This window comes from Argiope bruennichi, chromosome X1, assembly GCF_947563725.1.
Source record: "Argiope bruennichi chromosome X1, qqArgBrue1.1, whole genome shotgun sequence".
NCBI classification, from domain to species: Eukaryota; Metazoa; Arthropoda; class Arachnida; order Araneae; family Araneidae; genus Argiope; species Argiope bruennichi.
In genome coordinates this window covers 72,633,293-72,657,708 of record NC_079162.1, presented here as the reverse complement: position 1 = coordinate 72,657,708, position 24,416 = coordinate 72,633,293, and the positions used below count along the sequence as shown (strand labels likewise).

The window sequence follows — 24,416 nt, the reverse complement described above, 5'->3', positions numbered from 1 at the left end:
GAACGGCCGTCGCGTGGGTTCGTCCATCTCATTTTTCAGCAAAATGTAATCGCTTCCTCTTTCTAACAATGAGCCGAAAGCTTTAAGGTCAGATTTAGAAAGGTAGTTTGTATTTGCTTTCTATGAGTTATTAGTAGATTCCGATGATTTTGGATCAAAAACGTCATTCGCGTTCCTTTCACTAGTTAGTTAGACCACAGTTGCAATGATGTTGAAGCGCGTTATTCTAAATCTCGAGCAGAGCATTCAAGTTCTGCATCAATATCAGAACGGCAAATTGGAAAGGAAGTTAGCAGCGGAAAATGCATATAAAAAAAAAACCATTAATGAAAAGGATTTGATTTTGAAAGAATACGAAGATTTCAAATTTCGTGGTGTTAAACAGATGAGATACGAAAAGTATATCGACATAAATGAGGCTGTTTTGGAATGGTCTAAAACTGTTCTCGCGAAGATTCTTGTCAATGGACCTATAATTCAACACAAGGCAAAACAACTTGCGAATGCTCTGGGATTAAAAAAATTTTCTGCCAGTAACGTGTGGCTAAGCAGATTTTGTACATGAAATAACACCACTTTTTGATCACTATGTGGCGAAGCGGCGAATGTTGATCTCAGTTCACGTGAAGATTGGCATGAGCGGTTTCCATTGCTTTTAGCTGGATGTTTAAAAAAAAAAAAAAAAAAAAACGTTTTAATTTTGTCATTTTTTTTTACGCGCGCCCGTTTTGGTTAGTAAAAGTATAATTCAAAACTCTGAAGAAACAAGAAGAAAAATTCCGAAATTACTATAGTTTTTGTTCAAACGCAGCTGGAGAGAAAGAAACGCCCCTGGTCGTTTGGAGATGTCAAAGATCCAGGTATTTTAGAGTAAAACATTCAAACCGTCTTGGTATGTCGTTGTACGTGAACAAAATAGCATGGATGACATCATCCATCTTTAAGGAATGGCTGATAAATTTCAACAAAACAAGAAGAATCAAACCAGGAAATTTCTCCTTGTGGACAATGCAGCATATCATATGCACGAACTCAGCTCAAATATCAAACTGTTATTTCTACCGCCAATACATCAAATCTTCAACCATTGGATCACGGTGTTATAAAATGTCCCATGATGGAATACAGATTATGCGCTCTGCGACAAGTCATTGCACGTATGAATGCATGCGAAAGTGTTAACGAACATTGAAACACACACACAATTTCTGTTGAAGATCTTAACCGGATAAAAACCTCCTGGGAAAAAAATAAGCCAAGAAGTGATCACTAAACGTTTCGTTAGTTGTGCAATTGGTAGTAGATAAATCATCGAGAGACAATTAGATATATTCGACAAATCGACGGTGGAAGATCAATTAATAGAGCTCTTAAAACTTGCTGGAGTAGAATACTATCCCGAATCTTTCTAGCATGAAGCAGCAGTTGAGGGCTTTGATGAAAGCTCCGATTGGGATAAACGTCTTTTAGTTGACAAGTCTATCGAAGGTAAGTTTTTTACGGTTAGATTTACTTTTTAAACTGAATGACGAATGTGAAAAAATTGTTTTTAAAAAGCCTAAAAATTTAAAACGGAGTCAAATTATATCGTTTTTACAATAAAATGTAAAACATTGAATAAGTACTATTTTCTCTTTATATGTCTTAGACTTCATTTTAAATGTGTCAGACTTTATATTATGTATTATTTCAATTATCTTCAACTGTAGAGAAAACCCCTTAAAGCAGCCACCCCTTCGGAACGGTGAAATTTTCTCGGAAAAGAGGAGTTGTTGCTCCTCCTTTCCGAGCATAAGAAGTTTGACTGTATAAGCATAAGAGGTTTCACTGTACTTATGCTTATGTTATACAAAATAATGTGAAACAATGCGATTCATGATTATGAATATGGTTTCCAATAGCTTAGAATGCCATGTCCTGTTCAGTAGAATTTTGAGAAAACACCAGATATGAAAACAGTATATAGAAAAAAATAGAAAAAACATTTTAAAAATAATTCTTTCAAACAATAAGACCTTTTTCATATACTCTGTAACAGGATTTTGACGAATGAAATCTGTGCTCTCTGTAGTATAAAATCTTTCTGTGTCATTAAGGAATGTGTTTTCAAAAGCCTCTTTGTATACAGAAAGATTTTGCCCCTTTGCAGAAGGATCATCTTCATTTAATCCTAATTCAACTAAAATTTAAAAAAGACACAAACATTAATACATTAATAGTTACTAACCATAAACTAAAGAAAAATACAAGATGTGCTTTTATTTTCCAGAAAATAGAAATAAAAGACAAAAATAAATTATATTCTAATAACAAATTTTCACATTTGCATGCAAAATAGGTATTTAATACTAATATCACAGTATGAGTTTTGCTATTCTCCATTCTTAAATCTTATCAATTTCTTAAAAAGTTGCTTATTTCATATAACAAATCTTAATCTGTTTAGATGTAATCATTCATATTTTCATTGTAATTTGCAATTCAATGGAAAGCAAATTACAAATAAAATTTCCTACACACAGCAAGGTTCATACAGCCAAAAAGTTTTAATTTCATGACATATATTTTAACAAATAGATGCATAGTAAATATATAAAGAATATAATAATTTTAATATAAATATAAAGAATATAATAATTTTAGAATATAATCTCAACATAAGAGAATTCTGTAGATTTCTCTTTATTCTCTGTATCTCAATACATATCGCAGATGAAAAATATTGTTATTTAAATACAATTATGAATTCAACCATTAACTTTCAAAAAATAAATGGAACTGAAACATGAAAGAATAGAAAGTTAGTTATTACCATAGCAGTTCATTACGCCACTCACAAGTCTAGTATTAATCGTTTCTCCATTTCGTTCTTTCTCTATAAGCTTTAAAACAGCACTGGTTACCTAAACAAACAACATCGCACTCAATTTATGATTAAAAATTATACAATTTATAAAAATGACATTTCATTCAAAAGTAATAAGACATCTGCAAATATAAAAATGAAATTCATTCCTCTCAACATTGGAGATAAAATGCTGTTCCTCTGAAACTTAAGAATACAATTTCTAACAAATATGGGATTATTGCTAAACTAGATTACTTAGAAAAGTATCTTAAAAGAGCCATGGATGCTTTTACATAGCATTTCAGCCCTGACAAGCAATCAGAAACAAAAAAGTGGGGGAGAAAAACCATGACTAACAGAAAAATGAATTCAAACTCACAACAGCCCATTTTCTTATAGTTGATATCATTAGAATAATGCTTATAAAAGAGGATTAAAGTATAGTACTTTTCACAATCATATAGATGTCTCAGAAAAATATATACATACTTTAAATAAATACTACATAAACTAAAAACATTACATTTTCCGAACTAAAATTTATATAAATGTACAAATTTGTCAGTTATTACAAGTGTTTAAAACTCACCATATGATGTAAACAAAACTGAATGATAGAATTTCACATGACATTAAGCATGTAAATTTGGCATTTAAGTTCATTCTATTTCAATGCTCTCTCTTAACTCATTGATTGTTGCTGATATTGAACTATAAACACATTTCATGTATCTCCTCCCAAAAATATAAATCTACTAAAATACAATCTGGAGAATGCAGTTAAATATTAGCTCATCATCCAGTTCACAAAATTCCAACAGAGACATTCAAGACATGATAATAATGGACATGTACCCTATACTGATTAAACGATCTTTCTTTTAAGAATATTTCTTGAATAAATGGTATAATGTACTTCTGGCGTAACTGTAAACAACATGGTATTCTCAAAAAAGAAAGGCTCAATTAACCAGTTCAGTTTAGTTATATTAATGTTCGCTCTAGAAGAACGAGGGTTATTTGAGGGATAAATTTCATAATTTTGAATCCCAACAAGATTATTAGGACCATACTTTAGCTGACTTTACAATCTCCATACTAAATTTAAAAAAAAAAAAAAAAGGAAGCTCAGGTGATGACATCAGATTTAACATGTTCCAGGCATGCATATAGAATGGATCATTAAAGGAATCAAGTTTAGAAAATGGAACCCTTCAGTTCTAAAGCTGAGACCTTATCACTTAAGTCTAAACAGCTTTCTCCATGTAATCCACAAGCTCACAAACTAATTTACATAATAAATACCTGAAAAGAATGTATGGCATTGCATTGCTTAATGAGAATTATCAGTATTTACAAGCTAAAATTATGATAATTGTTTAAACTATTAATTATGAAAGCATAGTAAAAACTAAAATTATTCAAACATAAGTCTTCTGATAGCTATAAAATTTCACCGTTGAATTTATTAATTTTAAATATGAAACTTGGTAGTATATTATTAATTCCCTTTTAAATACTTATTTGAAATATGTACAGTCACAGAAAGAAAAAAGTGCCACTCAGTTTTATTTTGACATCCTTCCTGAAACAATCAAATAAGATTATTCAAAATTTTTCATTTAAATGAATCATTAAAAAATGAATTAACATATTCAACAGATCTAAATGTTGATGTATTGAACATAACTTTAAAATGGCTTCCCCCCTCCTTTGTTTTGAATGACCATAAAACATTTTTGATTAACAATCATTTATGTATGTCTTTTTCTGCTTTTTTTTTTTTTTTGTTTAAATCCAATAACTGTTGATAATCTTAATACTAGATGTTTCATAATAGGCCCTTTATATATTAAAATTAGAATAAACTTCAACATTTTTAAAGGCTAATACTCGTTTTCCTTAACGCACTTCAAAACTACATCAAAAGTTTGTTCTAGGAAGTAAAACTTATTAGTCAAGGTCTATTTCTTTTGACATCATATGCCAACAAAATTCTGATCCTATAATATTAGAATAAAATTTTAAAACATTTATTTATATCTTGATAAATAGTACACTAATTATTCTCCTGAATTTTTTGTTGTTAAATATAAAGCATTTGACACATTTTGCATATGCATTTATAATTACAAAGCAATTTTTAACAGGCAATATAATTTATTAAATTCGTTTACAAAATTTTTTGAATGGCAAAACTGGTCATTTTATTCGGACATGCACCATTTCAAGTCATTCAGTTTTCTGTGTGTTTTCCAAAATGATGCATTCTGGGGCCCATTTACTAATTTCAAAACATCCATGGCTTTTTATTTGGTATTCAAATGCTACTTATCATACTTTTCTTGAATCAAATATTTTCTATGTAGATGGAACATCAGAAAATATAAAAAATTTCGGCAGCAACAAAAATTTTAAATCAGAATTTTAAAAAATTTTTACAAATGCCATATTTTATTAATAATTGTTAATTTTAAATATGATGGAATATTCTCTGAAGTCATTAGAATACAAGTCAATGAAAAATGGGGATTTTATTTCCTATTAAATATTTTGCACAGCTGCAGTTATTTAATTTTACAAACATACTGATCAAATTATTTGTCTATAATTAATGCATAACAAACATCATGTCTTTAAAAAGAAATGGGCCATTTCCACCATTATTTTTTTCCCATGCCAGTTTAACTGAATTTATTTGAATTATCAGGTTTTTTTAAATAAAATCTTTCACAATAAAACAACATTTGCTTAAAACTTTGTTGCCTATCAAGCAATGGGGGGGGGCTGGATTTGCATTTATCAATAAATTAAATATACTACTTTTTTTTTTTTATAAACTTCTAAAATACTTAATTTTTCTCTTTATCAGAAAGATAAATTCACTTTAAAGATGTTTTCAAAATGTCACAAAAAATAATATTAGACTTCTAGAGAAAAGTAGAGAGCTTATATATCTAATTATGGAAACAAATCCCTAATAGAAAATGCCAATATCTCTCAATGTAATAATGCCATATTTGTTGAGACTTGTACTCTAAATTTTTAGTTTCTTAGAGACTTGTACTCTAAGAAACTAAAAAATTTTCAGGCTATTAAAAATGAAGTTAAATCGTTTATTAAAATTTTAGGCACAGTATCCATTAGTAAACATTCTTACTTTTACGACAGTATCTTTAGTAGGTTGGCTGTTCCGATATAATCATAATCTTTTAAGGAAATTTTTAAAACGTTATGTACAAATCTGCATTTATGGTATCTTTCCCGATGTATTTCTAGATAATGCATTAATAAAGAGCTAAATCTTGCTATTTGTTGTTATTACAACAAATAGCAAAATTTAGCTATTTATAATGATAGCAAGATTTTATTTATTATTCGCAAAATAATAAATTAAATTGAATCCATCCAGAAGAACTCTGGTAACAAAAGTATAGTTGACAGCATTAAAATGAAGCATAGAGTATCTTTCAAAAATAAGATTACATAAAAAGAATAGTACACAAGAGCCTCCTTTTGTAATAATAATATACTCTAAAAGTTGGATTTAATTTCCAATCTGCAACTTAAAATCAAAAAAGAAATAAGATCTCATTTGTCAGTCATATTTAAACAAGAAAATAATTATTTAATAATTAAGGTAGAAATAAAGTTATCTTCCTATTCCACAAAAAATTGTTATCATATAAATGTTCATACGCACCTGCTTATGCAAAGGGCGAAATAGGAAATCCCTCCAGGAGACAAGAGCAAGCTAAAAAATGTTTAAATTATAATTTACTTAACAAATAGTACAAATTTAATATTAACAAATAGTACAAATTTGAGAAAATATACAAAAAAAAAAAAAAAAAAAAAAAAATCGAAGATAAACAATGCATTAGTTGCCATTTAACAAACCCCCAATGCACTTTATAAAATGCCCACAATTTTAATTTTGCCTCATCAAATTCTTGAGATGCATGTAACCAGCATAAAATGATTTGATTAATTTGATCTTCAGAAGGATCGAATATACAGTCAGGGGGGGGGGATTACACAAAAGTTCCAAAGATCACTGAAGAAATCAATGTAAGTAAGCATAGTCTGAGGAAGCTATTAGAGAGAAAAAGTTTCAATTTTAATACCACAGATGTTTAAGATTGATAAGTTTCTACCAAATGCTTAAAATTTCCAATGATATAAGCATGGTAAAAACTGAAGACAAATCTCAAAATCTTACATTCAGTTTCAAATAACGAAAAAGTTTTCTTTAGTTGATCATTTTAGAACATGCTGTCAAAGTTAGTTCATACCAGTCATATCCAAATGAAACCAACTGCTGTGCTAAGTCCAAACTATCAATGAAATATAAATCTATGAATTCATTTTACTATGTTATAAGATAAAACAGTAATTAAAATACTAATGGCTGAAAGTTTTATCATTTACAAAACCCATACAATTAAGATTTTGTAATGCTGGCAAAAAAGAAGAAAAGTAATTATGAAACAGGTAATTGAAAAAATAGTATAAGGACTTATTTCTTGAAAAATGATGCAAAAATTAATACTGAAAGTTACTTTCTTATTTAAAAAATGATGTGCATATTTTTCATAAAGTGATTCAGTTACTATGCTACTAGTTAATTATTTGGTTGAAATCAGACCAAAAGGTATTGATGATTAAAACAGACTAAATAAATGTCTGTCATTCATTTTCTACTTATATTACAGTCAACGTAAAGTGAAAATTTAGAGACATGCAAGCAATTTAGCCACAAATTAATTTTCAAATATAAAAGGTATAAATTAGTAATTTTTAATGGAAAAAAATGAAACAGCATTATATTACACCCAGATTCGTGCTATAACTGAAGCAATGAAGACTACAGCTCTGGCTAAATAAATGCCATAATACCATATACTATAAAGAAATACAGCTCAACAGATAACTCTGTTGAGCTACAATACATCAGAATTCTTCTTTCTCAGCATTACAAAAAATATATAGCAATAAAGGAAAATTGCCACATTAGAAAATGTATGTATCACCTTCAAACTTATAAACTAAATTACTCAAACTAAAAAATGAAGTATATATAATAGATATTTAAAACTGAGAATTATTTTATTAAAAATTAATATTTTACAGAATTTTTCAAACTTAATTTCTGCATAAAACTTTAATGTCTTAACAGATATAAATTTTTAATTTGATGCATTTATTCACATAAATCAAATGCTGAAGTGACATACTTTTATTCAACTAATTCCAAAATGTAAAACTTTAAGCATGGATTGTTTGAACTACTATGAGGAATGTAAAAAACTTTAAAAAGAATTACAAGATTAATTATATGAAATTAATATGAAGAAAAATGTCAAAAAACAGGCACTAGGGACTAAAATTATTTTATATAAAAGTGCAATGTAAGCCTTTACATATTTTGATGCAACTCATAAAGCACTAATAAAAACAGAACATAGTTTATACAAATTGCAACAAAAAATTATATTGACTGAAACAGCCATATACAGTTTAAATACTGTCTAGGTTGGTAATTGCAATAATCCTTAAAAACATTAATACAGCACTTACGTTAAAACATGCACTCAATTCTATCACACACAAAAAAAGGGGGGGAAAATTAATGCTATTCTACAAAATGAGGAAAATTATGCAATTTTGAAAATTACATATCTAAGTTTTATTTTATTTTGAATTAATATTTAAATATACATTCAATATTTATAATATATTTATAGATACATAAGGTGCATACTTAAATCCATTACATTCTGAATTGCACCATCTACAGTCATGAAAGTTGTGTCTAAGTGTAGTAAAACAGCTATGAGCTACATGATAATACTACTTATAGAGCCATTTGACAGAAAACTCTAGAGATAATGTTCCTATCTCGAAAATGGTACAGTCATCAATAACAAAAAAAATCTACTATAACTTTGTTATTTATTATCGCATCTTCACAAAATTGGTGTTGATGGAAATGGATTAAAGGAGCAAGTTTGTTGAGATAATTAATCCGTCTAACTACCACCTCAAAATTTTTCCTTTATGGAAATAAAGATTTTTTTTTTTTAAATAATTCGATTTAGCAGGTCTTTTTATGTATGTGTATAAAGTTGCTGACTGGGGAACTTTTTAAGCCAATGAAATTATCGATGTTTATTACAAGGATGAACTTTCATTTTCAGGCAGAAACAATTGTTAGTCGGATAGAAGATTTATTAAGTTTACTCTGTAAACTACAGTAAGAATGACTGAGTAATGGACGTTCTTTCTGTTATGCATTGGCTGATGTAACCAAGATAAATAAATACAAATGAATTGAGTCAAGCACATTTTCATGCTACAATATCTCAAAGTAGAGGTTCGAAAACAATATTTTTTCATAAACTCAGTTGCAAAGAGGAGATATTATAGTTCTGAAGGAATCATTTTAAAGATATTTTTAAAATATTCTCTACCTAATGAAAGAAATTTTTGAACGAGTGCTCAACATTAAGCCATCAAGAATATTAATAACCGATATTAATTAATTTCCTTATTTTAGCATTAATTAATTTACTGAACAGTAAGAAATGGTACGGATTTCCTTGGATCTTTATTTCATTTACTTGCATTTAACTGCCGTAAAGAGCAAAAATTAACATTCAAATAATCAATCTGTCTTGCAATCTAATTTTATATTGTCTGAGTGGGAGGAATAAAAAAACATTTTCTTAAAGAATGAAAGAAGAAAGCTGAATTCATGATTAATCGTCTGATCAGAAAATAAATTTAATATCTAACCAACTTCGATATTATAATGGCCGCTCAAGCTCGCGTTTCATGAATATTAGATCTATAAATACAAATAAATTTAATATACGGTTCCTCAAAAAGTCAGCATTGCAAATCAACTGTGGAAATTTTGTAATTTTCGAGAATATCTCGAAAATTATTTGGGATATGAACACAATTTTTTTGGATTCCAGCACTTTAGTACATCAGCTTTGCTCCCAAGTAACAATTTTATTACTTTACAATTCACTTTTTTTCCCCCACATTAAAAATTCATACAAATTAAATTCGTGTTATTTATTTCATGTCTTTATGAAATATGATAAATTACAGGGTTGCCACTCAAATCTGGAAAATAAATTCCCTGCGTTTATCCTGTACGTATATTCAAGATACGAGGAAATGCGCAAATATAGTATAATGCAATATGGCTTAATATGGTTATGGCAATTATAACACAATATGGTTTTAAGGAATGGAAAAAGCAAGGTAAGGAAGCAACAATTTAATATAATTCGAAATAAAAGCGAATTAAAAGGTTTATATTTAACATTTCGAAAGAAAAAAAAATTATTTTTATTTATTATCCAGAATTTAACAAGACAAAATTTATATATTAAGGGGGGGGGGGCAGATATTACCTGTCATGCTCTTTAATTGCAAGTCCCACAAAGTTAAGGACTCAGGTGAAATAAAACACGAAACATTTTTGTTATCATGAAAGAAATCATTTAAGGATTACTTAAGAAAAAACATTACACAGCAATATTACTTTTCTTATTTATTCATTTGTGACTATTCATGTATTTGGGGTATCAATTTCTGCAGATTTTTCAGCAATGAGTTTCATGAAGCTAATCCATAACAAATACGGTATACGGAGCAAATACATAACAAATACGACATTTTTGTACGGCATAACATACTTTTTTTTTTTTCTTCCTATTTCACTTTCAGTGAACATATTTGAAAATATTTCCAATATAACATTGAATGCATTAAAGGACGAATGTGACAACAAGTTTTAAGGCCCATTAGAATTCAGATTTAAATAATTGTACTTGAACTATAAAGTCCAAAATCAGTTTATTTTTTGGACATTAAATTTGCCGTGTCATCTTTTCCTGTGTCGCTTTTAGATACTAAGTACAACATAAATGATTTTTTTTTTTTTTTTTTTTTTTGAACTGGCACGCAGTGTTGGATGTTTTTCTGTTTTGGCATGACTAGTAAGTGCCTATTTTTCTATATTACTTAGGCTTATTATCTTCTTACAAAGCGAGCAGTTTGCAACAAATGGATTTTGCGGAGCTTCTCGCACCCATTCAACAAAATCAAGATTGCTTTTTTATCCACACAATTCGTATTAAATATTGTTTTTGAGCAGCTCATTGTTTTTAAAAATTTCTCTAATCTACTTTGAATACGCTCACAACTTCTCAAATAATAAACAAACCATTCAAAAACTCAAGTTTGGTGTATTAAACACCACCGCGCTGCTTCCACAGAGTGAATGTTACTATTCCCGCCTGAGAAATGTATTCTACTCCTTTACGCAGTTTCGCGCGGGCTCAGGCTGCAATTCGGGAATCTCATGGAAAAAGAATAACCATCTCGCAAATCGAAACTGGGCTGATCTATACAGAAAGAGTAGAAAAAGGATGAGATTCCGCATTACAAAATCGCTAATGGCATTTTTCTTTTTCGGAAACTATGACTACTATCTTTTATTCTTGTAATCATTAGAGATTGGCATTTTTTACATAGGATAAAAATAACTAAGGAACTTAAAAATCCCTGTAATTTTCAGATTTTTATGAAATTTTTTTTAATTCTCTGCCCAGTTTTTACAGACTATTTTTAAATTCCCTATGTTTCCTCGGTGGCGTGGCAACCCTGATGTACTTTGAGTGAAAAATTTTTTAAGAAATATGTAATAGTTTCTCAGATATCGCCGAAAGTTCTTAAGATTCATTCAGCATTGGAAGCGTCATTTTTCAACACCTTCTAACAATTGAAATTATCATCAGAATTTCATAAAGTTTTATTCGGATGTTGATTTCAGTACGACAAATCGAATCAATAAAAAAAAAATTAATAGCCGTAATCGAAAAATTTCGAGAGTTGTTAATTAACAACTCGATTAATCAGTTTGTCTATCTCAACAAACCTGCCCCCTCGAATCATTTCCATCAAAATCAAATTTGTGACGATAAGATAATAAGTAACAAAAGTTTTTTTTTTTTTTTTTTTTAACGACTGTACCAGATAAGGAGAAAAAGTCAGTTACAAAGTTGTCGAACGTTTCTGGCTTAAATACAAAAAGGCACCTTGTACATATTTATATTAAGAACAAAGCATTTAAAATGCACATTTGTTTTTCGTGATATTCGAAATTGTGACATCACAAAACGTTAAAAAGAGGGGGGGGGAAAGTTAATCATCACGAAAACAACTCCTGACAATACGTATCTTTTGATGCATTATTTTTAGCATATCAGCTATTACACCAATTGATAAGCTAAAAAGTAGAAAATGTGCCATATCTGTACTGCAGATGACAGAGGGCAGTTTGAATAAGGAAAATAAGAGCATCATGTGATAATCCCCCCCCCCTCTTTTTCACATGCTTTGTCATTAGTTTTGAAAGGCGTTTTTATATACTAAATTAAAAGTGCTCTATAACTTTGTAATTGACATTTCCCCCCATCATATTCCTTTTTTGAAATAGGAATGCTAACTTCAAAGTTTTCTATCAGGTGGTATTTTAAGTGGTCACACTGCACGGTGCATAACTGTTTTAATATACTTGAGAATAACTTTCATAGCTATAGATACTGTCATTTAAGAGGAGTAAAAGATATAAGTGGGCATCTGGCATATATACACACAAATGAATATGTGGAATAAATTCTTTCCCAATGAACAATTAAATAGTCAAATTAAACCTACATGTTCCTTTTGTTATGAACTATTTTAAATTAATCACATACGTTGAACTTCCATCACAATCCACTCTAGAAATGCTGCATACGAAAAATACAATACTGTGATTGAATAAAACAAGGATGTGTTTACGTCACTGCCTTTCTGCTTCAACCAAACTTAAATGCTTTTAGGGTATATCCTTCACAGAAAATTGTTGTAATGATTGTGATGCCCAAATACATTGGCTTTGTAAAAATGTAAATTTGTGAAAAGTCCCTATTCCACCTTCATTTCACATATATGTATGCAATTATCCATTAAAAACACAACTGTTTAGCAAAATATATATCTCCTCAAGGATTAAATTTGCCATGTACATGCAAGATCAATGCAAATAATTTAAAGCTGCCTAATATATTTTACAATAAATCAAGCATAATGCACTTTAAATCAAAATAAACCTTCATAACTGATTTCTATACAATAATACTGTAAATATTATATACAAAATACTTTTAGATAATATTAACATATTTAATGCTGGATATATATCATAAAACATTTCCAGAAGTAATTCTTTTGCATATTTTTCTCAATGACTTAGCTATTGCAAAAATTCATGTTTACAAATAAAGATTTGATTTAGAATGCTCAGATTAAGATTCTAGTCTATTCCACAGAAACGAATAAATAATCTTATAAGTTCTTTCCGAAATATAGCTGAATCAGTTTGACAAAGTCATTTGATTGTAATAAAAAATTTTAAAAAAATGAAAAATGAGCATTGTTTTGCCAGACTGAGATGAAATAAACATCAGCAAAAGCAGTCTTTTAGTCTTATAAAAATATGAATAGTTCTATGTAAACAAAATAGTTAATACCCCACCTTTTCAGAAATTGTATTAATTTTATCTTCCAGAGTAAACTGAGAACTCCATTAATCCACAATGTATAAACTATAATTTCTTTAACTAAACAGAATCATTAAAACAATAATTGTTGAATGGAATGGAATAGACTAGAAAATATAAGAATCTTAGCATACTCCAAATCACCTTGCTAAAGCATCCTATTTATGCAATGAGCTCCTTTTAAATGGCTGGACAATCCAGACATCTTCAGTCCATTGCAAACATCCGCAATAGAAACCCTAAGAGAAAAGGCATTATCATAAAAATTGACTTGACTATAAAAAAGGAATCAAGCAACAATTGCAACACTCAAAAAATGTAACATATTAGGGCTCCGGGATTGCTTTAAAACTAGCTTGAGACAACTAGAAATTTCATGAACTGAAACATATAGTTATAAATTGAGACATTTAGCAGCCGTGTTTTAATTAACACAAAATGCAATAGTAAATGCTTTCTTTCTTTTTTTTTTTTTTTTTTGCTTTTATATAATTCAATTTGCCTCACACTAGTTAAGATGGAAATTTGCAATTAATTTTCCACTCACTTCCTGATGCCGAATTTTCAAAATTTGTCACTTAGTAACCACTACAGTACAGTCAGTTGTGAATTTCAAACATAAACAGCCAGTCGAATTTTATTATTGAATTAAAAATTAAATGCTTTCATAGGCATATACCCTTTAGTGAGGTCATACTGACAAAATAAAAGACATAAAAGAAATAACTCACCCTCTACTTTTTTTTTTTTTTTGTATGATACTTAGCATTTCCTCATCTATCAATCACTTGCTACCAGATATAAATATTAGTCGCTATACAACTTTTAATTTTTACTTCATAAATGGCACTCAAGGTGGTTATCACTTCTGTTGATTAATTTTACCAGATATTTTCCGGTTTAAAAAAAATCACCAAACATTTTCTAGGTGCATTTAAAATCTTCAAAATGATCTCGCTTTCAGAATGCTCATTACAGAATATGGAAAATAGTTCTATTCTTTCTCATTAAAATCAATATATAATAAATAAGATTTAATGCTTGGAAAACAAAAGAAAAGACATTTTCAATTACTAAGTTTTAGATCAACTTTAGCATCCCCCCCTTTTTTTTTTTTTGCAAATATGCATTTGCATATGAATTAACATATACAACATTAGAAGACGAGTCCATCTAGACATGCTTTTAGCTCACTAACCATATCTTGAAACTTTTTTTTTTTTACAGGTTTACTCACAAAAGGTGCAGAACCAAATCACAAGCACATCAGCAGAGTACTTACGAATGAAATAATTTGTATTCTTCCAATAGGTGTTAACCATTTGTCCTATTTACAACACTCATATCAAAACTGAACAAAATCACTGGCACAATGGCAGAATGCTTTTAGCTCATTGGTATTATACAGAGAAACGTGCAAACTAGTTCCTTATCTCCATTTTATTTTTGTTTGTTTATTTTCTTTCCCTTCTTTATTGCATAAAAAGTAAAATGTTTAAGAAATATAAATTGAAAAATAAAAAGGCATAATTGAATTTTGTAATTTTTTGTGGCAAATTGTTCCATACATAACATACAAGGGAAATGTTACATTTCTTTTTTAGCATTTTTTTGGGGAAATTACAGAAGAAATATGTACCTATAATGTATCAAATAACAAATGTAAATTAACTTAATGCATTTAATATTACTTTAAAATTCAGCAGCCTTTTATTTAGCATAAGGGGCATTTTTAAGATATGCAGAATAATAATTTTTTTTTAAAATGTTGGAAGGAAATATTAGCTATACCCTCTGTTCAATACTTTGAAGATTCCATAATTTAGCAAAGGATCTGTATTTACAATGCTTTCCAATATTTAGAGAGCATACACAAAATGAATTTTAAAAAAAACACTTAAAAATATTAACAATGACATCTGATACTTCATAATTCAATAAATCTCCAAGAGACAGAAACATAAATTAACTCTAGTATAATATTTATTTATAACAAGTCAGTGCTGGATTATAACACAAGATCAATATACATCTTGTTTGAAATAACTTTGAATAAAATATATAAACATGTGGTACCATTGGTTTGGTGTCTGAAGAAAAAAATAAATAAGTTGATTCCCCCCCCCCGTTTGAAAGAGGACAGTTAAAAGTTGAAAATCTTAGAATTAATAGGAACTAGACCTTAGTTACATTGCTCTCCACACTCAAAGCATAAGCAAAGCAATTTTGCTAATCACGCAATCAATTTGACATCCAGCAAAACAAACAAAATAAATAATAATAATTAAAAAAAAATTTGCGAGAAATGCATACATATACACAATAAATTATATGTGGTATTTAATCTTTTTCCACAGCATTCCCAAATATTACTGTAACCAACTTTACTGTTTCTAAGGAGTTTTGATTGGGAAAAGGAATGCTAAGCCAAGCCTCCCCACAACTCAATCTACAAACGATGAATTAACAAATTGCAATACCATTGGATTATCGTAGTAAACACTACAAATTATGCAAGAAATCCTAGATGGAAGAGGTGATTTTTTTAAATCATTATACTGATACAAATATAGAGCATAAAAATAAGACTAATATTCAAAACAGAAAATACAATTAGAAGCATTCAAGAATTGAAGGAGTTTTTCCAAATACGGCACTGGCGATCCTTCGAAGACGAATTTTCGTTACTTAGAAATTTAAATGTAAATATTTCACCTGGCAAATATGCAAAAATACAGATGGCTTTTGCTATTGACTATTCGTAAACGAATGATTTTCATTAATTGCCAATAACATTTCATTCTATGTAAGAAAAAAAAAATTAGACAATTGTCTAGTTTGGTAAGAATTATCAAAATATATATAAAAAAATCCAGTTTTAGAATAAATTTATCTACCTTTTCCAGGGAATCTCGGAACTTCTGTCTGGCCACCATTAATTTTCATTTAAAAATGTGCCGTAACACAACACCAGAAAGTAAAATAAAAAAAAGCGGAGGGAGGAGTCCTTTAATAATCCGTAGATACATTTATAACATTTTAAACACTGTTCTTCAATAAAAATTTAAGGTTACAACAGATTTTAATCTAATATAGATTTAAGAACAAAACTTACAATAATGTGTACTTTCACACATTATGAAACTGAAATGTTGCTTCTCAGTGTAATTAGTTCTATCGTAAGAAAATACAGTTTTGCAGACAGCTCTGTTGGATGCTGAGCGGATGCCGGGTTTGGTGATGAATTTGGCCATAAAATAGAAGATTCTAGAATCACAGAAATTTGGATTATACAACCATTAAGACGCGAATTGCAATGGTCCTTCTAGCTATTTCTCTACCCTACTTCGGAAGCTGTAAAAAGCCGGCAGACCAAACTGGAGTTAGTGCAGAGTCAGTTGGATCAGCCCAGCGAAGCTCAAACGTTCAGGGGAGTTCAAACGATCAGAGCATTGAGCTGCGCGCCACGTCTTGGAGGCAAGTACTGAAGCACTATCGAGTCATGTGCTGAGTATCCGGTCGTCAAAGCGGGCCAGTAGTGAATCAACAGTTGAATACAACTAAAGCAAGGAGTCAGTGGAGTATAGCAGTCATTTGAAAAGACATGAATAGTTGCATGAAGTCTCTCTTCATACTCAGTTCTGTCTGGTCGCTTTATGCGCTGTTGTATTTGTTTACAAACGATTCGCTACTAGAGTGTTGCTATTTGTTATTAGTACTGTTTTTGTGTACATATCGGCTATGTGTCGTCTATGTTCGTGTCTTCATGTTAGCAAACGTCATTTTTTTCTCGAAACTTTGTGGAAATTTTTCCGTAACAATATTTTAAGAATTTTAAAAAATACAAACTTAACTTTAACAATAACATAATGCTGGATTTTAATAAAATATAAGTAACATCATCTATAAATAATGATAAATGAAATAAAATTATAATTACCTTTACTATATAAAGAGTGGAGCATAATTAATGGTGCAAACTTCAAAGAGTGATAGATCACATCCAAAAGAACAAGAGCTGCACAAGAAGCTATAGGCAAAAACTTTCATGTAACTCAGAAGGCAGCGCTATTTCTGAGAAACAGATTTTTAAAAAAATCACGGATACTTCATTCAAGATTGTCCTGCATATGTGCATTTCGCGTAGTGGTTAAGTCCAAAAATGTGAATTTTCCAGCCATGTTTTGTTTACTGATGAGTGCTGGTTCACAAAAGATGTTTCCAACCAGACCAATAGACATTTATTGAAAGACTATTGTCCCCGTGGTAAACGGCTCCATGCGGTACAACAGTGCATCGCAGTGGATATATGGGTAAGTGTGGAGGGTTACTGCTTAGATGGGCCATACCTCCTACCATCCCGTATGACATTTGCAAAGTATCTGATTTTTCTCGATTAGGTTTCTGGCTTAATAAATCATGCACTAGCAAATGTGATTCACAATATATGGTTAGCGCTCTCCCATTTCCTTGACTTAACCTTCATTGACTTTTTTCTGTGTGTGTGTGTGGGGGGGGGGCGCTCATAACTCTGGTTTAAGAAACTTCTGTGAAGTTCGAAATGGATCTATGAGGTCCATTCGAAATGAGCAGGAATCGTCCCCGCTGCTGGTGCCATTAACGAAACTCCAGGCAAGTTGGCAAGTGTCTGGCAATTAATAAGATGCTGTCAAGTATGCATCGCATTGGGGTAACTTCAAGCAACTGTTGTAGTAATTACCGTTGTTTGTCAATATTTAGTCCAATAAGTGTCTACCCATTAATCCCTGTCTTGCGTCCTTCCAAGTCTTATACCTTTACTAGTCCTCCAATAGGCACTTCTGCCAGAGTTCTTATGCAGTTCTCATTCTTTTGGATGTGATCTATAACCTCTTGAAGTTTAGATCTTTATTTATGAGGCGCCCTGTGTAGCAATTGCTTATATAAATATAAACAAATAAGTAGCAATTGCCTGTTTTTGTTCTTATACATAATTATCAACAGATCCCCCCCCCTTCTTTATCCAGTTTTCAAAGATAACTCAATATCAAAAAAGAACACCGAGTTTAAAAATGAAACAAAATCTTTACTTGTGTTACAAATTACATACAATGCAATAAAAGGCTCTTTATTTATTCAGATAGTTGCATTTTCTTCAACATACTGATTAAACTTTGGAATGTTTGGAAAATGGCAAACACTGCACTCTTACCAATCTCATTTACTCATAGAATTGTTTCATTTTTTTCTTTATTGTGTAATATTTTTAGATTGTTTATAAGGAATTTATTATACACAATGTTTTAAACTCAAAAACATATAAAAGATATTAATACTCAATAAAATCTAAAATTTATGAATACTTAAACCTTTTTTTGTTAAATCTGCAAAAAGTGAAATCACATCAATAAGTAACATATAAAAGCATGAATATTTCCCTTTGACTTATTTTAATGGTGTTTTCTTTTAATAACTCAATACAAAAATGACAAAAAAAAAAAAAAATGTTACAAAACATGCAATGATATTAATTATTAATACCAGATACTAAAGAGCCCTATAAATATACATTGCATTTTGAGTGTTGCTTTAGGCTTTAAATTCCTCTTTATAGATGATAATGCTCATTTCACTAGGGCACTATTAGAAAAAACAATTTTTAAAAAAATACTTACCCGTTTTCATTTTTTGACGATATTCCCGATTCTCATGATAAATTTATATATTTTCTTCAATTACTTTTTAAAAGACAGAATTATGTAGTGTATCAAATATCTCCCCTTCCCCCAAAAAGCATGCAATTAGTACAAGAAAACGATTCTACAGAATTAAAAAGGATGTAATTCAATGATAAAATATCATTGGAAAATTTATTTTCACATTAAGGTATGGCAATTTTAATTAATATAGTAACAAAAGAAACAATATTCTCCAATTCTTTATAGAAAAACAAAGAAATGGTAAATTTACAATTAATCAATATAATCAACAACATAAAATTCTATACAACTTGCTCCACAACCAACAATTCTAGACAACTTACTTCAATCACAAATTTTGATAGTATGGTCCAACAAAACAGCTTTCGCACTTCTTACTACTTATCTACAAAAGCTAAATTTAAGAGAAATATGTCCTCTTGTAAACAGCATTCCCATAAGGGGACACCCATCTTTATATACATATTTGCATAATCTTCAAATTTTCCCATCCACCCACGTACACCTTTTTTGACTTTTAAATGATTTCAAAAAATGAGAAATACCCACTTATAAAATTTTAGACAAGTCGGTACAAAATAACATGCAAATACATACAATATAGCAAATAGGTCACTCTAGTACTACTTTCCTTCGTTAATATTTTCATTTCAGTCATTAATACAGCAACTCTGCTCCAAGAAAAATTAACGCATTTTTTTAAATTACTATTAGCGATGACTAAATAAGGATTTCAAGTGCATATCTTTATTTGCACTTATATAGAAAATTAAATTACAAAAGAAAAATTAATTAAATAGTATTTGAGGAATATCACTTAAAATCTTTAAAAAATTGAATGTTTAACAATTCACATTGATATAAAAAGCTTAAATCTAAGTTTATGGAGCAGCTGAAAAGCAAAAGACATATGCTTATTTCCTGAAGCAATCCTTTAAAACTGAAACATAAAGAGCATAATGTTACTAATTCAAATGGCCAAGTTTCCACCAAATAATATATTGCAAGTAATTTTTAATAATTTGTTTATACTTAAGTCTCTCCTTACAATAGCATTAAATAAGAATAAATCTACCGTAACATTTTTAAAGTTTGTTCAGTTTTTTTTAAAAAAAAAAGTCAAATGTTGTCAAAATCTAGTGACACTGCATTACCTTTATAAAAGGGATAGCTTTTATATTTTCTTCAGTGTTCTATTTGTTCATACATCTTTGAACAGAATTTTGCTTTTGCATTTTTTTCATTAATTAAAGACTTTGCAAATAATTTCTACTGTTCTATCTTTGCCTCAAATCTTCTGTTGTGTACCTTCAAATCCTCTAATTATATGCACATGAAAATCGGTTCTTTGTCTCAAACGTTTGCTTGAAATATAAATGGAGAGATATATGTACATATATTGATTTTATTTTAAATAAAAATATAAACAACTTAATCTAAAACAACATTGGAAGACATGATTTGATTTTTGTTCTATTTGTGATTTTTCTTTACTTTTGCCAAAGAATTTTTAATGCCTTCCCCATCCTAAAGAAAACAAAAATTATATTGTTCTGAAAGCTTTTGGTTATTGCTATATATCTTAAAAATTATTAGACAGAATCTGATAAAATTTGGAACAGTGATGTTTTAGGTCTTGCTTTTTTGGCATCAGAATGTTTGCGAGTTTCTATTCAAAAATTTTTAACTTATGAATTTAAAATTAAATAAAAAAAATGTTTAAAAAAGGCTATATTTTTAAAAAAAGACATAACTTTTGTCTTTAATATAAAATAAGATTTGAAGATTTATTATATCTTGAAATATGTTGAAAAAAACCAGAATTCTCATTTAATATTAGAAACTGACAAATGTTTATAACTCATCTACCATTTACACAAAATAACAAAATACTATATGCATTCACTCTTTATTAACCTGGAGAATTTAGATATGCATTCGAAACTGGATGTTGCTATTTGAAGGAGGGGGGACCGAGTTCGTATAAATCTAAATATGAAGGCAAACCTAAGTATGAAAAATCTCTCACTTATAGAGAACATATTTCTGCAACAAACATTTATAAATTTACTATGCAGTAATTACTTTTTGACAGCGTCTGGGTAAGTTTTTGGTGGACTGTACATAATTTTTCATATAAAAAAAATAAAAGCTTACAGTTCTGATTTTTACATGAATTTGAATGATTCACTCAAGGATTAAGAAGGATATGGGTGCTGTAACAAGCAAAATTGCACTGCCATTCTTAAAATGGATATATTTCAGCAAACTCCCTCTTCATATTCTATAATACTATGCAAGTTCTTATATTTTATACAATCTTTACATAATATAAAAGTTTAAAACAAACTGCTTTAATACATTTAAAAGTTTATCATCAGTATTTATACAAAGTGTTTCAAAACTAAATTTGCAAAAATTTTTATGCGGAAAATGTGCTCAAAGCACTTGTAAGCACATATATTTTTCATTGATATGTTATCTAAATTTATATGCCATTTTATCAAAGTTCTGATTCATTTGTAATCAGTGTAATATAAAATAATTTGTTTACATAATCCAATTATTCGATTATAGATATTTACTCAGTTCATTTTGACATCACCTTCCCAGAGCTGCCAACCCCACATAAAAAAATTTCGGAGCACAAGACTAGAAAAATAGGAGCAAACAAGAAAAAATAGGAGCAAATCTACGATACCAAATCTTTACTAGTTATTCCCATGTACTCCCTTATGTTCACAGTTTTGACACAGATTTCTTTAAAGCAATGAAACTCAAAGGATGTTTAAACAACAGCAATAAACAAATTAAAATTATTTTATATATGAAGTACACACATAGATAACTTTACTTCTTAAATATAAAAACTGGTTCTTTAGCTGTAAATTTTCCTACTATGTATTATTTAAGAAGTTTACTGTAGTTAATAAATTTCTAAACATTTCAATTTTGATTGATATTACAAAGACTTATCTTTTTATTGAGATTTCCAAATCATGCTAAAAATATTTTTTTAGAAATATTTATAAAATATTTTTTTCTTCGCATTGAGAGCGCGCCCGTATTCTAAGCGCAAGTCTAGCGACTGACGAAAAGCAAACCGCATTCAGTATCGGAACGATAATTTTTCAAAACCGAAAGTAGTATTTTTTTTTAAAAATTGCATTTGGCAAGCAGATTATTCAAATTACATAGGGAGAGTGGAAAATACAAAAATAAAACCGTCAAACTTTAAAAAATCGGAGTTTTCTGATAATTTTCGGATTACCGGAGTAAACTGATAAATATCGGAGAAACTCCGATTAAATCGGAGTACTTGGCAGGTCTGCCTTCCATGAGTATGAGAACTGCGACATTGACACCATGATTTTAGAATTATTCACTGTTGATGAATAAAATAGAAGACTGTAAGGAGCTCATTGAAATGGCAATAAAGAATATGAAGATATCATCCCACCTTTTTTAAAAAGCATAATGAGCTTTATTGAAAACCTTGGAACTTGTTTGTTAAAGCATCAGGGGAAAATAATATTTTATGAACAATTCGATTGATAATGCTCTAGTTAATAGAGACAGACAATCAGCATGTCAGATGGTAACAGATGATTCTTTTAATCAAATTCTAATCTGCATATACACATAACTCATAAGAAATAAGTACACTATTAATACTCAAGACAAGCAAAATAGGTATGATTTTTCTTATTTTTATAAAAAAAATGTTTACCTTTGCAAATTACTGTTTTCAATATCAAGTATTATTTTATAAGTATTATCTTAAAAAACTTTAAAAATATTATTCGTAAATGAATTTATATTAGTATCAATGAGTTTGTAATAATTAAAGCTGTTTTCATTAAAGTTTCGATTATACGACTTTTCATTTATACATTGTTTATGTTAGTCCCTTGAAAGACAGAAATGGTACTTTACTATTGACACAAGATTAGAAAGTGGCATTTTCAATTGACAGAAGGCATGGAAGAATGTCTGATGAAAAATGCAATAAATCTTTGATTAGATATTTGAAGATCTCTAAATAGACTCATACTTCAAATTTATGTGGACAGAGTTACTGAATATTTCTAGAGGAAGGCTGATAAAATGAAATATAAACAACAGATCCAGCAATTTAATACATTTAAAGGTTTATTATCATCCATTTCATAAAATCAATATCTATGCAAATTGATATATAAACATTCACACATTTAAAATTATTATTTCACACTTGAATTAAGTGTTTAATAAATGCTTATTAGAATTACTTTTCAAATAAAGGATAATTAGTACATAAATATTTAAAGAATTAATTAGAATATATTGGCTCTTAATTAAAATAAGAAAAAATTATTTACCTGATAAATTTCATAAATTCCTTTCCTTCCTTCATCACATTCTCGTTTCACCCAATGGCGATTTAAATATGAACAAATGCCATTTAGAACTTTACTTGAAAACTGATATTCTTCCCACTGCCTAGTGTAAAACCTCAATACATCTTCATCCATTAGATCTATACCATCCTAAAAAAAAAAAAAAAAAAAAAAAAAAAAACCTGTTTATAGATAATTTTTAATAACTTACAGATAGTCAAAAAGTTATGGCTTAAAAAGATGATATACTGGAGTCATAATATATAAAATTACCTAATACAATTGTTCTCAACAAATTGGAGGAGTTAAAACCTAAATTACTTTGAAAATACAGAGATTTATGTTAACTAGATTATCAAGATTTCACTCCATGTTTATTTCAAATTTTTACACCTGAAGTAAAAATTTTAGCTTATATTTATACCCAAGTTCAGTAATCATTTTAAATCAGATATTTTGCGAGCATGAATTACTTAAAAATATGGCAGCAATTTAGACAGAGATAGATTGAAGAGTTTCAAATATCATATGGTCAATGGGGAGGGAGAGAACTTTTTTTATATAATTCTTTTTAAACTTACCTTCAAAAGATTTATGAGGTAGCACTTCAAAAATTCTTTCAATCTTTTATATAATTCGTGTCCAACAAATTGAGCTCCTCCAAGTTGCGGATTCTTTTTGCATTTCGTAGAAGAAGAAGAAGAAGATGATGATAATGATGTCGATGATGTTGAATTTGATCTAGATCCAGATTGATGAACGCTTGTACAATAATCATAAACATGTCTATCATAATGTTAAGAAAAACAGCTAAACCACTTTTTGTAATTCAAATTATAATAAAAAATATTTAGAAAAACGA

General features: G+C 29.1%; 1 protein-coding gene across 6 annotated transcripts in view; it reads right to left on the bottom strand.

The window, feature by feature from the left end:
• The window catches only part of LOC129958284 (cullin-1-like), a 78,957-nt gene that overhangs the window by 40,305 nt on the left and 14,236 nt on the right, over positions 1-24,416 (bottom strand). For all 6 annotated transcript variants that reach the window (XM_056070631.1, XM_056070634.1, XM_056070632.1 and 3 more), the window contains 5 exons: positions 24,136-24,340; positions 23,537-23,704; positions 6,552-6,602; positions 2,813-2,903; positions 2,016-2,179 (listed from right to left, as the gene is read on the bottom strand). In XM_056070631.1, the coding sequence (XP_055926606.1) occupies positions 2,016-2,179; positions 2,813-2,903; positions 6,552-6,602; positions 23,537-23,704; positions 24,136-24,340 (679 nt within the window). The remainder of the gene's footprint in view (positions 1-2,015; positions 2,180-2,812; positions 2,904-6,551; positions 6,603-23,536; positions 23,705-24,135; positions 24,341-24,416) is intronic.